We start from the raw sequence: 16,616 nt of genomic DNA on the forward strand, positions 1-16,616 counted from the left end.
AATGAGATATATTGCGAGTCCCAGACAGAATTTTCATTCTAAGGTTTTCTGAGATTTTTTCCTTGCCTATTCAGCCCACTTTAAAGAGCAGGCACATCATGCATGCTTTATTCCCAAAGACATCCTTAATGGACTGTTAAAAATGTCACCTATCAGCTGTCCATAGTGCAAGTGTCAAAGAGCCCGGGGTCCAACAAATCTGCCATGCTGCCGCACACAAGAGAATTCCAGCAGTGAGCTTATTTCCCATCATACAGTCTGTTTATCTCGACTCTAGCGTTAAGTCTTGTGCCATGCATGCTAATTATTCTTGAAGATTAGAACCCCGGGAGGTAAAAATAGTATGTGCCATCTATACATTCTGCATCACAATGCGATCCAAAATTCTCTCCCTATCAGTACAGAAAAGCAAGGTAAACGGTGAAAATTTTAGCACAAGTCAATTATAAATGGAAGTTCTTATTTACCCCCCACCAGGCACCAACTAGTAGCTGTGGTTTATTAGTTTGAAAGCTTCCTTATTGAAGAAGATCCTTTGCTTGTAAATTTAGATCAAACGGTTGCTTCATTGTTGTGATAAATAAGTATAAAATTTATTTTAAATTGATCATTTACTTACAGTTCTTGTGTAAAAATGTGAAGAATTTCCTGCAAAAGGATGTGTGTGTGCGTGTATGTTTGTGTATATACTGTGTGTGTATATATATATATATATATATATATATATACTAGGGGTGTAACGGTACACAAAAATCACGGTTCGGTACGTACCTCGGTTTTAAAGTCACGGTTCGGTTTATTTTCGGTACAGTAAGGGAAAGAAATGCAAACATTAAACTGCAGGTTGTTTATTACTATAAACTTTTTTTAACAAGTTGTTTACACTTTTTTAAACACTTTTTAATAAAATATAATAAAATAGATATAAAATAAAAAAAGAATAAGAAATAAAATACTGCTGCAAAGTTCTCCACTAAATAAAATACTCTCAGTCTCAAACCAATATCACATAATAAAATATAATGAAAAATATAAATAAATAACTATGATTACAGTGCAGGAACAGAAAATAGCCCTATATTAAAATAATATTAAACAAATATATGAATGTATTATTATTTTTCAATAATCAATCAACAATCAATTTACGATTTTTTTTTCCACTTTTTTAATAATTATCAAAATAAAATATAGTCCAAAGCTATAGTACAAAGCTATTATTACCAGAGCATGTGATCAGAGCAGGTCATTTTACCATTGTTGCCAGCATGACTATACCAGCTCAGCAAACAGAAATCTAAGTTACTATGAGAAATTTCACCTTATTTGAGCGGACTTTGCTTTTCCAGTGCGTGATCGGTACATGATTGGAGTGTTTGGGCCGTTAACGACAGAGCAGAACGCGCAGCGCAAACACGGACTCGAACATTGAGCAGAGAGCGCAGCGGGCCGACACACACACACACACGCGCGCGCGCGCGCACGCCACGGAACGGAGAGTGCGGCGGCGCACACGAAGCGGAAAAGCTTTTTTTAAAAAAAAACATTAGAATCAGCTGCAGGGCGGGATTTGCGCTGAACGCGGAGACTTCCGCCACTTAATATGTTCGTGTGGAAACACGAAACTGTACCTATGTTCCGCACACAAAATATTGCATTCAGTCATTCGGTACACACGTGCACCGAACCGAAAGCCCTGTACCGAAACGGTTCGGTACGAATACACGTACCGTTACACCCCTAATATATACACACACACACACACACACACACACACACACACACACAAGATTAGCATGTTGCTGTTGTTTTTTGATTTTTGAAATGAAAATGTCATTGGATTGTAATCCCAAGTAAAAATGTATTTAAGCCCTATTCGGATGGGATTAGTTTTTTTGGGACATATGTCTGTAAAGTAATTGTTTCTGTTGACGTAATATTGAAAATCAGTTTGCAGATAAGTGATGCATGTAGAAATTACTGAAATAGGTTTGTGCTCCGGATTATGCATTATGCATTTGTGTACTGCATTTTGCATTATGCATATGCATTGCCGCCACACATTTAGCACAACATTGTATGCATAAAATTCTAAATATAAAGCATAAGCGTATATTTGGTATTATTAGGAGGTTGAATTGAATTTCAAGCAAATTTTCAGAATTTTTTTTCCCCAGAAAAACAGACAACAGCCTCTGAACAACATACACACACTTGCAACTTCCCCTCGTCTCCCTGCTTCAGTCGCAATGCTTAGTTTGGGGCCGTTGCACAGTGGGTAGTGTACATCCTTGAGTGTCGTGACACATAAAAGCTGTTGTGTTCAGGGGAATGTGGGTTTGAATCCGATCTGTACCATGTCTCATGCTCTATCCTGTAAAATTAAATGCCAAAAAATGTAAAATCAAAACATTTCTGTTTTATATTAATAACAAATGTTATGCATTAAAAATTATGAAAAATGTATTTGTTCATTGACCAACATCCACTTGATGTTAGTAGGTAAAAGATGCTGTATTGTTTACCAGCATGAGAATTCACAATCTTTAAGAATTCACTGAACAGCTACTGACATGGCCAGACCAGACGGGAATAATATAATGGAGAAAGTCTGATAATTATTACATTATCCTACCTCTCCATACAAAACTAATCCAGTCTAAAAAAGGCTTTTTGTTTGTCATAAACAAATAGTCATGAAAGGTACTCTCACAGGGTTCAGAATGTGTTTTTGCATTAAACAAAATCGATACAGAGCGCAACGGAATTGATCAGAAGGCACGTTTAGAGGTACATTAACCCCCATACTCCATTGCTACACACTAAATACACTTCAGTTACTCATCACATCCCCAGGTTCATCCGACTGGTCTATTGATTTAAAACTGACATTGATCCACTGTGCTACATGTTAAAAGATTTTTAACTTGACACATCCTCTTAAAAAATGGTACGTTTTATATAAGATTCTGAAAAAATATGATGAGGCAGTGTCCACAACGACCAAAGATGTCTGTCTGGCACAGTGTTTACCAACCTGTTTTCTTTTGTTTCTTTCTTTTTTTTGTTTCTTAAAGGGATAGTTCCACATTTACTCACGTCATTATTTACTCACGCTCATGTAATTTAAAACATGGAGGATTTTATTCTGTGTAACACAGAAAAAAAAAATAGCTGAAACATCTCCTTCTATATATTGTACACTGTAAAAAAATATATTGTTGGTTTAACTTATAATAGTAAGTTATATGTTTGCGTTATTACATTTTAATACATTTAAATTACAAATTTTAATTAATGCAATGAAGCAGATTGAGTTTCAACAGAAACTCAAAATATGATGTTATCTGAACCAGCTTAATTTTGATTTGACAAAAGAAAAAATAGTTGTGATAAAAAAGTTGTGTCGTTTCGCATCGCGCCTCATCCAGTGTAGACAACATAATTGATTATAATGAGGTCTATTGTCGCATAACATCTTGTCGCTCGCATCCAGTGTAGACACGGTGTAAACGTAATGAGTCTACTGGTCTGGAGAAAGATTTTGACACCAAGACGTTGTTTGTTTTAAGTAGTCTCCTTCCTCCTGCATCAGAGCATCTCTGATAGCATTAGCCATCAAAAATGCCGTTGCTGTGTTTTTTGTTACTCTACAAGCGAGTCTTATGCTTGCTGTGTAGACAGCTTCATTGATTATGATGGTAGCGATCCAGATTTGCTGCACTGCTTCATAGACAAGATGTAAGAAGTTCCATTTGCATGTTAAATTTATATTTATGTTTTGTACCATTAGTTGTTAAATGTGCAGTGCCATACATTTAGTAGATTGAACAGCTCATTATTCATTATGAGCCCTGGGGATGTTTTTAACCAAAATGTGATTAACATTTCAACCAACGTTCAGCAAATGTTTGAGAAGCCATTTTCTTTATTGACGCAATGCAGGTCACAGCATGTTCATACTAAACTCAAGAGTCCAATGAGCTGCCAGTGCAGGTTCAGACACTGACTGGAATTACAGTCAAATAGAAAGACAAAATTATTTGATTCACTCATTTGTGTGGATTAATTTACTAATTTTGTCTTCTTTGTTTTAGCAAATCATTTGCAGGAAATTTCCAAGCGGTGTTCTTATTGTTAACCAGAGCTAAAACGATTAGAAGTCAGTAATTTATATAATAAAATATTGAAATAAAATAAAATATAATTATGAAATGTGAAATTTAAAAAACTTAAATTAAAAATTGAGAAATCAAATGAGTTTAAGTTGAAATATTAGAACTTACTAAATTTAATGAAAACTGAAAATATTAAATTCAAGGCAAATTCAAAATATCAATTAATACTATAATAAGTATATACAGTAAATACTGCTAAAATAGCACTGCTTTCAAGACTTGTTTAAATTGTGTGTAATACCCATAATAAACCAAATTTAAGCCTTGATAGATACAATGTTTGAAAGTGCATCAGAGCCATGGTTCATATATCAGGAAGTCAGCCTACAGATTGTTGAGAAAATGACATACTTCCACACAGTTTTGAGCTGCAGTTTATTAGTGACTCATTTGGCTCAAGCATTTCTCATTGGTATGTATTATAGACAAATATCTAATGGTTTGGATATGCTGCAGAGGCTATCACGACTTGGCATCTGTTGTTATTATAGCTCGCTTGCGTTTTAAAAACCCAGATCACACAGTTCTGACAGAATATCTCATAAAGTGCTGTGTGGTTCGGAGACTATCATCCAGAGTGTTTCAAAGGCCCATCAAAGGGATTTTTCACTCTTATGTAGCCAATTAGACACTGAGAACTGTAGTTTGGAGCATGATACAGTAGTTTCAGTGTCTGTTGCTGCTGTGAGACTACAGTCGTCCCTGTTGTGCATCTCAAATGCCCATCTCAGTCTCCTGCGGTTTGAGAACTAGGCCGTGTCTTTGCTGTGAACCCTTAAAGAAAGCAGCACTTGTCATTCTTGGCATCAACAGTCCTTTTTATCCGCCTTTGAAAACATTGTTTACACTTCAGAGAAGTTTTGCCTGTGTGAAGTCGTTCGGTACTCTACAGCCCACAACAGCAATGACCGCCTGTATTTAAAGTCACCTTCCAGTCCAGCTCAAGATTATAGTGTTGCCCGAGTTCGGAGCTTTAATGTGGTAGAGATGCCTTGTGAAATCTTTTTCTCTTGCTGTGATGAATCAAGAGATGTCAGTGCAATGTTGTGTGTAGCGCTCTATTCGTCTGCAATTGTGCCTTTTGAAATTGTGTTTGTTTGTTTTTTTCTTGAGGGAGGCAGGAGCACACTGACTGCCAGAAGCAGATGTAGATATATGGATTATCGTGCACAGATCTGTCTTGATTTACTGTGGTAATTTTGGAATGTTGTATTATACATAGATTTGCAAGTTGTGCAATGCTTGTAAGAGGATGTGTGATAAAAAAAAAACAGTCATAATTTGGTATATGACATTTTGACAGGAAGGTTTTGAATGTCAGCACAAAACAATACTGAAATAGGGGGGGAATGTAAAGAATAAATGTATTTATATATATTTTTGTTCAATGTATGGCTTAATTTCAACTGAGAAATGTGGCAGTAACTAAATATTATGTATATTTTTACTATATTTATATTATTTTTTTATTTTTTATTTTAGTAATGATTATTATTTTATTAATACTTTTTTAACATTTTATTTTAAGCATTGTAACCACTAAATATTTGCTTGGTTGTCTGAAGCTTACTTGAATTTGTTTTATATTAGGTGCACATTTATAAAGTAGCACATTTAAAAAGTTTATTAAAAACAACAACAAAATACCACACCCAAATTTTTCAAATTTTCTCCAAAATATTTGAGTGGAGTCTTTTTATGCAAAGTAATAGCAGAAATGTATGATAAGAAATATAAGGCATTCCAATACAGTTGTATCCACTGTAAAATCGACACTGGTCAGTTTTCTAGAATTTGACCCAATCTTGTTCAGGCCGTTGGCAGCCTTGCTCTTTCTCAGCGATCAAGAGTAGAGAGAGAGATGGACAATATGTGGAAGATGAGGACAGAAGGTCTCTTGATGCAGGGCGACAGTGTGACTCACCCTTCATCCACAATTGAAGGTTTCAAATGGCAAGTCCCTGCACATGCCGGCCCATGTGCTCTGCCTGAAGAGAGGGAATTCTTGTTTTCTCTTGCTTTGTATTTGAGTCACTTATCCGGGTATTGCTAATCTATGGATTTATGGGTTTTCAATTGAGAAGGACGTTTGTTTTGATACTTTCTGCTCAACATGTCCTACTCTGCAGAACTTACCAACATGAAGGTCTCCAAGGGAGAGGAATTATGGGAAGTGTCAGAAAGAAAGATTAATTAATATAATAATTCATGTTCAAAGGAGTAATATGTGCCCATTTCAAACTTGCCTGAACTGATCAAGTTCTAAGCTTCCCACAGCCATCATTCAGATGTGCCAGACAAATTTCAATGTTTTAAAAATGGTGCAAAACTATAGCAAGCCTCATTTACATAGAAAGGAGGCATGTTTTGTAAAGAATGTAAATATTCAAGGCACAGCACTATTTCAGCTCATTTAGCGCATTTAAGGCGAGACACGGCAGGCAAAAACATTGATTTTTCATGCAGTGGTCAGTTTTGAGATTTTAGGCTAGTTTACTCCTTCAATGTGTTCTTTCAAGCTGCTTTAAAGAAAACGTTGAAAATATACATTAAGATGTTTATTTTATTACATTTTGTTTACTTGCGGCGGTAAGTTTCTCCCGAATTTACCAGGAAGTTAGCATTCCAACGCGACATGCCGAGATCCGTCTGTTTACTGAAGTCTGTCATGACCGGTATCGTTGTAAAGCTCTGAGTCTACTGCACAACCCCAAATATGGGCATTTCCTTTCTATCAGTAACCAATCGTGAATGTCCAAAGGGGGATTTAAAGCCAACGACGAAATCTCATTTAGAGCTATTTAAATCTTTAACTGCCGTTTTCTCAAAATGAGTTTTTTGTCATTCTCCAGTAGAAACATCTCAGCCTATGTAGCACCTATGTACACCAAACTTTCCAGTTATACACTTAGCAGTATTCTGAAGATATTTCAGAGGGACTTGTTAGTAAATCATTCCTGGCCTGATTTATGTGACATTTTAATTAAAAAAATATGGCGAAAATCTATTTTTTATGGCTATGGAGAGTATGGACAGTATATTTTGATTTCCTAGGTAATGAAAGCATATATCCTGAAATCCCTCTGAGTTTTTATTTTCATCTTGTGTGTAAACAAAATGAAAAAAAAAATTTGCATCTGGCTTTATCATATGTTCAGATCTATCTACCGAAAATATATGCAAAATCGTGTATATTTAATGAGATAATGCCTAATTTGCATAATTAAACATACAAATTTCTAAAACTTGTAATACATTTTTTGTATATACTTGTGTAAGTAATCAACTGAGGAAGTTTCATGGTGATATCTATTATTTTAAAATTCACCTGTAGTGTCTCGCCTTAATTGATTTGTGGGTGGCTAATCTGCCCTACAAAGGCCAAAGACCTTAACTCGCTAGAGTGTGGAACTGAGAAAAATGAAGATTTTTAGTTGTCCCACCAAATTAATTATAGGTAGGACACTGGAAACCTGGCAATTAGATGTTTTAGTAATGAAAATGATCTACATAAAAAAGTCTGGAGCTCAAACTTGACTTTTGACCACTATTTTAAAGTTACTGTACTCTGCCTTTGTATTGTCAGCAAAAAGTGAGAAGTCATGCCAAGGCAAAAGGCAGTAACTTCCGCATTATCAATATTTGGTTACTGATCACCATTAACAAAATCATTATAGTAGGCCTGACACCTGTATAAAACCTAGTGATCATGGCATTTATTTTGTATAATTTACAATTACTTATAGCCATCTACTTATTGCTACCCTGTGCTTTGGTTGCATTCTGATGGCATTATTAGTACATTAGACATGACAAAATACCTCCATAGATATATTAGTCCAGTGTTGGCCTGACCGTGTTTAGGGCGGCACTGAAGGCAGGTCTTTTGCCTTTGCACGGCAGTAATGCTTTAGCTAATTTAGTTTTCATTTGAAGCCCCGTCAAATGATTTACGGCATTCACAATATCTCTAGGGTGTACATTGTAAGCGGCAATTGTAGATTTGTTGTTGTTCCCTGAGTGCAGCTGGAATAATTTCATGTTGTCGAATGCACAACAGTGCTCTCTTTCTCTCCACCTCTGCTATGTACCCACCCTCTTTCACCTTGAATTCATAACACCAGTTTTCACAGCCTAATGAGAGTCTGGAGGCAGTGTACGGCATTCCTGGGTGGTGATATAAGCTGTACACCTGTGCACACTTGTGTACGCTTTACCAAACTACAGCCAAATGTTTTGGGCTTCAGAACCCAAGTGATTTTTCAAACTGAAGAACGAGACAAACCTGAACCCTGAGGCCAATCGGACTGCTTGATTCGTCACTAGCAAGCACGGTGTTCCAAAGAAAGTGAATCACCATGTTATTAGAATCCCGGGAAAATCTACAGCAGTTAATTGTTACATAAATGAAATGTAAAGCCATTTAGCAGACATGCCACGTAAGTCAGTGTTCATGCTTGTCCAAATTGATAGCACGTAACTCATTGGCAGATGAACCAAGGCTTGTTTCTGCAAATTAATTTTTCTGAATAAACCATTTGTTACGCTGCCTGTCAAAGACGGATGTCAGGCTGAAAGTTGTCTTCAGCTTATGATTACATGGAGCGTGCGGGGTTGAGTTCGGATACAGTTCAAAGTCAAATGGAGGAGACGGTATCTTTCCAAAAGAGCAAAAGAGTCTCAGAAGTTTTGTGGCTATAAATAAATCGCAAGCTTTATTTTGCATCTGAGACCTCTGGATCCTCTCGAGGGCTTAGGCTTTTTGTGTAACAGCCTCTGCCGTGCATTGTTATCATGTAGTTTCATCAGCTTTGCATGTCTTTTTTTATGCTGTGACCTCTACTGCAATGACCCAGAGCTCGTTCCTGCTCCACAATGGCCATTAGCTGTGACCCCAATGTTCCTCTTTCAAGCAGACGCCAATATCAGCCTCCCAGACATTCAGTAAGAGGAGATAATGGCCTTGTCAGCCTCTCTTTCTGCCAGTTTTAAGAATAAAAACGCACTTCACCCAAAAAAGCATCCACCTCTATGTCTCCCATGTTTTACTCCCTTCTCTCTCGGGTGTTTATTTGATAAGTGAGTGGTCTGTAACATGATTTTATCAGAGAGTAAAAGCTGGAATATTCTACAACTTGTAAATCTGAACAGTTTTTAAAAACTAGGCATCACACACTTGCCGACTTTGTGAATGTTTAGAGAGGAAATCTGGGTATCATACACTGAACAACTGAGGATCTCACACACCGAATACAAGAAGATGCATGAAAAGTGAAATAGGCTCAAAATAACAAACATGTTTGATATCCTCCAACTGATGGATTCACAGTCTGAAGCTAAAAAAGTTTTGTGCTTGTCCACTTTCAGCCACTTCCAGAGGTAGTTGAAAACGCATTGGACCGGATTGATTTTGTGGTGTGTTCGGCTCATGTGGTCGAATGCATTCAATCAACCACAAAAGACCACCTACTCTACGCCTACTGACTTAATGCGTAAACATTATGGGAAGCGCGCTAGCCAAACGGGATTTAAACTTGTCGGCTGGAGACCCAAGTTTGGTTTGAAGATGAAAAACGTACCAAGCACAATGTTCTCTCACCATTCCTGTTTTCTAACATGCACTCACAGCTTGGTCTTGCAGCTTTCAGAGCAGAAACAAAGCTGCTGCTCTCCGTTTTCCATCGTCTCTTTTCATGTTCACACACTCTGTATGTAAGGTGTGCAAGCTTATTTAGTGGACAAAAAAGACAGATTAAAACACCAGGTGTAAACAGGAATGTGTCACCGTCGTCTACTTGTGATCCGATCGATCAAAACGCATCTTAATACCAAGTGTAAACCAAGTGTCATGAAACCCCCGTTTTAGTACTGGTTGTTCACGCCTCAGATTTGAAAAAGACTCAAGAAAGTGGCGTGTAAAGCTGTGGTAAAGTACAAGGGTAGGAAGAGGGGAGACAACAGCGCAGTGATTGGATAAAAATAGTTAATTCTCATTAATAATGTGTAGAAAAGCTTAGAAACCATTGGTGAAGACACACTCTCCAGCCACGGCTGCCAATCACCACTCTGAATTAACGCATACCTCACTTTTCATGATCTTGGTTCAATTTTGCTTTTTAAACTGAAAGAACAAAATAGCTCGGAAGAATGAAAAAATAACCACTTTATGGAGTCAATATAATTCCACTGTATGTTTTCAAAAGAATAAAGTATAGCAAAAAGTTATTTTCATTTATGAGACATTATGTGGAGGAAACAATGTTCGGTGTAGTCGAAATGACATGGTCTATTTTATAAAAGAAAAGTTCAGTATTTCCCCCCTAAAAGGAACTACATACAGTAAACACTGCACTCATCACATAATTATGCAGGGCTTTTAAGACAGTATGACATATTTAACGTTAAATATTATATATTCTTCAATCCCACACAGCCTTGATTTTGTTTGCTTGAATTAAAATATGATTAACTAACCTCACTAATGTCTTTTGGTAGAAGCTGAAGTGTCCCTGTACCCTCAAACTCTGACAAGCAGAGGCGCCGCTGCGTCGTTCAAAGAAGCTCTGTTTTTTGATTAAAATTAATTATTGTCTAACTGAGCAATTCCTTTCCTTTTAATGTCCTCGGTGGGTGTAATTAACTGGAACGAGTTCCTCTTAAGTTGTTTTGCGTGAAACACATTTTCCCTCAAGGGATCCGTCTTCCCCATGAGAGCAAGTAATTCCCCTGACACTCGTCCCTTTAACCTTCAAGCCGGTTAGTGTGTGGGGGAAACTGTGATCTTCAGGCTTGCGGATCTGTTCCCGGAGAAATACGTAGATGTACACCTGCCCTTGTCTTATTAGAAAAAGTGAGGTCAGGGAAGAGATGTTCTCATGAAAAAAACACCTGAGCTCTCTGAACTCCACCGTACAATTTCATTTGGATTCAAAGCAAAGGCATGCTAGACAGTTTGACGAGGTCAAAGCTTTAAACTCGGCATTACGGGATTGATTTTTTTGTTGTTGATGGAGAGAAAGGGGGTGTATTCGACTGCGTTAAAAGCTTAATGGCACTCCCCAGACAAGCCTCAAACAAGGGTAATGTAGACAGAATTAAATGACTGTCTAATTAATTAGAAGAGCGAAGGCTGGGAAGAAACAGCAGTGGCTTCTCATTAGAGCGAGTTTGCGAGTCTCTAGAGAGTGCTGGTTCCGAATATTATCCGGTGCGAGCGACATTTCCCAGCAGGCTCTGGTTGCTGACACATGCACGCACTCAACCGCCCGTTGTTAGCGTCGTAGCTGTGTTTCCGCATTGTGTTCCCTCAACAACAAAAAAACACAAGAAGAGAGGATCACGGAATAATTAAACACACCCACTTTGAAGTTTGTTTTCTCGCCTCAGGATGTAATTCTGTTTCAGGATTTGTTGTTGTTGTCGCTCTGACCCAGAACTTAATGGACGCGGCGCACGCCTGTTATAGCGTGTAACGCCTACAGTGCGAGCATCAAACGGCAACTCCGCAAATATCTTGTACATCTCCACTTCCCCCTGTATCTGGGATCATCTCTTATCTGAAAACAAGTTCTAGTCAAACTGAGAATCATTTGGACTAGAGCTTTCCGACTTGGTTGGTGTGAGAGCTGTTTTCCGAACAAGCTGTTGTTTGATTCTTTTAGTGAATCAGGTGCTTAAAAGACATTACAGTATCAGCAATGTCAATGTTAGTAAAGTCCCCCCACAATGCAGCCTAGATAGTAAGTCCTTGGTACAATAGAATCTGTCTGCAGCCTGCAAGACTTCAAGTTACGCCCTTCAAGTTACGCCCCTTTAAGTTACATTCCCTTCAAGTTACGCCCCTTTAATTTACACCCACTTCAAGTTACGCCCCTTCAAGTTACGCCCACTTCAAGTTACGCCTCTTTAAGTTACGCCCACTTCAAGTTACGCCCCTTTGTTACATCCCCTTCAAGTTACGCCCACTTCAAGTTACGCCTCTTCAAGTTACGCCCCTTCAAGTTACGCCCACTTCAAGTTTCGCCCCTTCAAGTTACGCCCCTTTAAGTTACGCCCCCCTTCAAGTTATGCCCCTTCAAGTTACGCCCACTTCAAGTTACGCCCCTTCAAGTTACGCCCACTTCAAGTTACGCCCCTTCAAGTTACGCCCCTTTAGGTTACGCCTCTTCAAGTTACGCCCCTTTAGGTTACGCCCCCCTTCAAGTTACGTCTCTTCAAGTTACGCCCACTTCAAGTTACGCCCCTTCAAGTTTTGTTCGACTTAAAGCAGCGCTGCACAGACCGGTCGATGTATGACATCAAAGTACCACGAGAGCGATTAGAGAACATACAGTTCCATATGCTTTTTAATCGCTCTTGCACGAGTTTAATATAAACTGAACATACTAGAGTTGATTAAACTGACTCCTAGCTTTTCAAGAACCGAAATGCTTGTTTTAGTATACAGTAAAGCAAGCTGCAATCTGCATTAGTGCCAAGGTACAGATAATGTATTGCAAGAAACCATATTGCAATGTATTGTTTTATCAATTATTCGTCCCACCTCGAGCAAGCACTAATATATCCTTTTGGAATTGGGCTTTATTTCTATTTATTTATTTTTTTAAATAAATAATTTTAAACATCTTTTGATGTATTAATGTATGCCTGATTTGCTGATGATTAAAATTTTTGACTGATATCAACAGCACTAATGAACAGCTAAATGCACAGCTGACAAACAAATCTTATGATACTTTTGAGACAAATGAACAACAAGCACACCCATAACAAAATATTTTAATTGAAAGGCAACACAATGAGGGTTTATGAAAACCCAATATAATATGTTCTGGCACTAATATTGTCTGTTCTGGGCTACTGCTGCAGAATTACATCCAATAGAAAATCAGATATCAGAAAGTGCACCCAGCCACATAAAAACAGTAGAATCTAATTCTTCTCTAGTTTTCCCCTCTGTCCACATCCCCTGCAGGTTTCACAGTCTTTGTAGAGAGAACTGCATTGAATGCAACAGGAGATTAGATAAGGAGTTCTGTAGGCCTCTGAAAATGTGTTCCAGTTTACCACACCTGTTGACAAAAGAAGAGACGGGTTCATGTGTAAAACTTTCCGATTTTAATTTTTTTTATACGAAATTTTCTGGTAGCAGTGTTTCCTCAGTGTTCATTTTAGTATTTGTGTGACACCACAGCAAGAAAAATGTGAAATTAAAATAAACACTTATTGCCTAAAACAAAAGCATTAGTCTACTGTAGAATAATTTTAGCACTAGAACCTCGACTTGAATCATAATTTAGGCCCAAACATGGACAGATAAAGGACAAATGAGGAATCGTCACTCAAAAGCACCACAGCTGCACAATCGTAAACTGGTATAGAAAACAATAAATTAGGTGGGATGCATTTACATCTATTAGGTGACATCTTACCCATGCATTTACAGTTTAATAATGGCAAGTGACGCACTCATTGCTTTATTCCACAGTGTGTGTTGTGTACTGCAGCACTGCACTTGTTCATGTGAGATTCTGTCTCTGGTCTGTGTTCCTCTTGCATGGCTCTGTGTGTGTTTGAAGTCTAGTGTCTGCTTTAATGAGTGTTCTCCAGACTTGTTCAGCCCAAACCACACTAGGCCTGTGCTGTCCTGAGACCACTGCAGTGCCACTGCGCTCTCTCTCTCTCTCTCTCTCTCTCTCTCTCTCTCTCTCTCTCTCTCTCTCTCTCTCTCTCTCTCTCTCTCTCTCTCTCTCTCTCTTCCTTCTTTCATTCTTTCCTTCCTTTCCTATAATTTCCTTTCCTTCTGTCTTTTTTTCTCTTTTTCTTTCCTTTTCTTTTCTTTCCCTTCCATTCTGTTTTTTCCTTTTTTTTCTTTCTTTCCCTGTTTTTTCTTTTGGTGTTTTAATTATTTTTGTCCTTCCTACTTTCTTTTCTTTCCTTCCTTCCTTTCTTCCGTCCTTAATTCCTTCTTTCTTTCTTTCTTTCTTTCTTTCTTTCTTTCTTTCTTTCTTTCTTCATTTACTTCAATCCTTCTTTCTTTCTTTCTTTCTTTCTTTCTTTCTTTCTTTTACTCTTTCCCTACTTTCTTTTGTCTTTCCTTTAATTTCCTTATATTGTTATTTCTCTTTCCCTTTGCATTTTTTATAATTTTCTTCTTTCCTTTGTTAATTTCCTCCTTGTTTTCTTTCTTTCTGTCTTTCTTTCTTTCGAACCTTCCTTGTTTTTTTCTTTTATTCTTTCTTCCTATTCTTTCTATTCCTTCCTTCCTTTGTTATTTTTTTTTCTTTCATTCCTTCTGTTTCTTTCTTTCTTCCTTCCTTCCTTCCTTCCTTCCTTCCTTCCTTTGTTAATTTCCTCATTTTTTCTTTCTTCCTTTTTCTTACTGTCTTTTTCTTTCTAACCTTCCTTGTTTCTTTCTTTCATTCTTACCTACCTTCCTTGTTTTTTTATTTTATTCTTTTCTTCTATTGTTCCTTCCTTCCTTTCTTTAATTTCTTCCTTGTTTTTTCTTTTAGTCCTTCATTCCTTTTCTTTCTTTCTTTCTTTCTTTCTTTCTTTCTTTCTTTCTTTCTTTCTTTCTTTCTTTCTTTCTCTACTTCCTTCAGTCCTTCCTTTCATTGCCTTCTATTATTCCTTCCTCCCTTTGCATTCTTTCTTATTCTTTCCTTTATTACTTTGTTAATTTCCTCCTTGTTTTTTTATTTTCTTCATTTCTTTCTTTCTTCAATCCCTCCTTCCTTTGTTTCTTTTTTCTTTCAATCCTTCATTTTATTTCCATCCTCTTGCTTTCAGTCACTCACTCTCTCTCCCTCTCTCTATTGCTCCATTTGGGCTCCAAGCTCATACACCCCCGGCAGCTTGTCTTCTGTCTCCTGGGAGGTGATACTTGGTTTTGATGTATAAATCATCCTCGACTCCTCAGTCTTTAATTAATGACCCCCATCTGTCCTTGCCGGGTGAGTTTGAATTTTAAAATGCTGACACACCAAGCAAACAAGCACCTCTGCGACTGCCTGACGCAACAAGCCCCTGAGTAAAGCAAGCTATCAGCGCAACAGAGAATAGGCAGTCTGACATAGACACCCTCGCCTGCTCCGAGGTGCTTCCAGCCCATTTACCTTGCAGAGCAAGAGAGATAAAGCACGAGAGAGGATGAAAACCAGTCGTCGGACAGAGCAGTGGCAATAATACTTCCGTCCATCAGTGGGCCAGACCAGTAAGGCTCTGTGTGTATGTGTGTGTGTTCATAGGCTTTTCAAGTGAGCCCTGCCAGAGTTTCTGAAGCGGTTATGGAGGCATCAAAGACAAGCGCCGCGGTGAGTCACCGGCTGCCTTTTACAATCTATTTACTGGATGTGTGCAAGACAGCGTTTCAGACCATAGATGGGGGGTGCGGGGCGTGCAGGTGGACAGGGTCAGGCTGCATCACATAAGCATGAATAGCCAAACAACACAAAACAAGAGAACATAAGGGCTCTGTTCTCGCTTTTGTATGCCAATGTTGCCGATGTTGTTGTTCCCATCGCTCCTGCCTTTCAATCCGTTTGGGCTTTTTTTTGTTTCCTCTCATGTCATTAATATCAGCTGTTCATCTCAGCGCTGTGATCATGTCTTTCTCTCCATTTATCCCACTGTGGGGGTCATCACTTCGTACAGCTGCTCGTGTAGCATAGTGGGGTGGTTCTCTTCGAGTTGTCGCTCTTTATCTTTATCTTTATCTTTCCAACTTGTGTTTGAGTGAAGCATGTGCAACTCTTTTATCTAATTACATAGTTCTTCACCTCTCGCCATTGTGATGTCACACAATTCAGAACCAATGATTTTCAACACCCTCATAAATCTTTCGTATGTATGTAGTGTAAAAACCCATTCCTGTGCAATATTTGACATGCCAGTACTTCACCATCCCTTTTTCATGAGCTAAAGAAACGATCTCACAGTGACCCAAACACACAAGTTCTGACCTCAAACCTCTTATTAAACTTGAATTGCTACAAACCTGTTTCTACAAAGTACATATCAGAGCTCATGAATTAGGACACACTACCCCCCCAGTGTAAAGTCTCAGCCCAGCGCGCACAGTTTCTCGTTAGTGACGATTAGTGGTCGTGGTGTGGAACTAATTTGCTGCTAGTTGCTTGTTTTGAATCTAATCTGTCTTTGTGGGATCTCTGTGGACTCTGTATGATTTATCTATGCGCACCTACACTAACATTGTCATCCGCACAAGACAGATCTGACTCTCTCAAAAAACGCAGTTTAAATCCTTTGAGAGCAGATATATTATCTGATACAGTTTTCAATTCCAAATGTAAAAGCCTGTTTTCTAGCACTGCATTTTGGAAGTGTGCATTCAATGTTATAGTAAAGGGATAGTTCATGGATATTCTGTCTTTTTTTTTTATAATCCCTTTAATGACATACAATTATTAGATTACA

The 16,616-nt window shown here is 38.1% G+C and overlaps 1 protein-coding gene across 9 annotated transcripts in view; it reads left to right on the top strand.

Moving 5' to 3' along the window:
- Positions 1–16,616, top strand: part of mid2 (midline 2) — a 102,718-nt gene that overhangs the window by 51,405 nt on the left and 34,697 nt on the right. For 6 of the 9 annotated variants that reach the window (XR_013823497.1, XR_013823498.1, XR_013823501.1 and 3 more), the window contains exon 3: positions 15,428–15,493. The exons of the other annotated variants lie outside the window; for them this stretch is intronic. Coding sequence is in view for 1 of the 6 variants with exons in the window: in XM_079892552.1 (XP_079748678.1) it covers positions 15,428–15,493 (66 nt within the window). In the remaining 5 variants the exon portion in view is untranslated. The remainder of the gene's footprint in view (positions 1–15,427; positions 15,494–16,616) is intronic. 9 annotated transcript variants of the gene reach the window in all.

Source organism: Squalius cephalus, assembly GCF_949319135.1.
Source record: "Squalius cephalus genome assembly, chromosome: 14".
NCBI lineage: Eukaryota > Metazoa > Chordata > Actinopteri > Cypriniformes > Leuciscidae > Squalius > Squalius cephalus.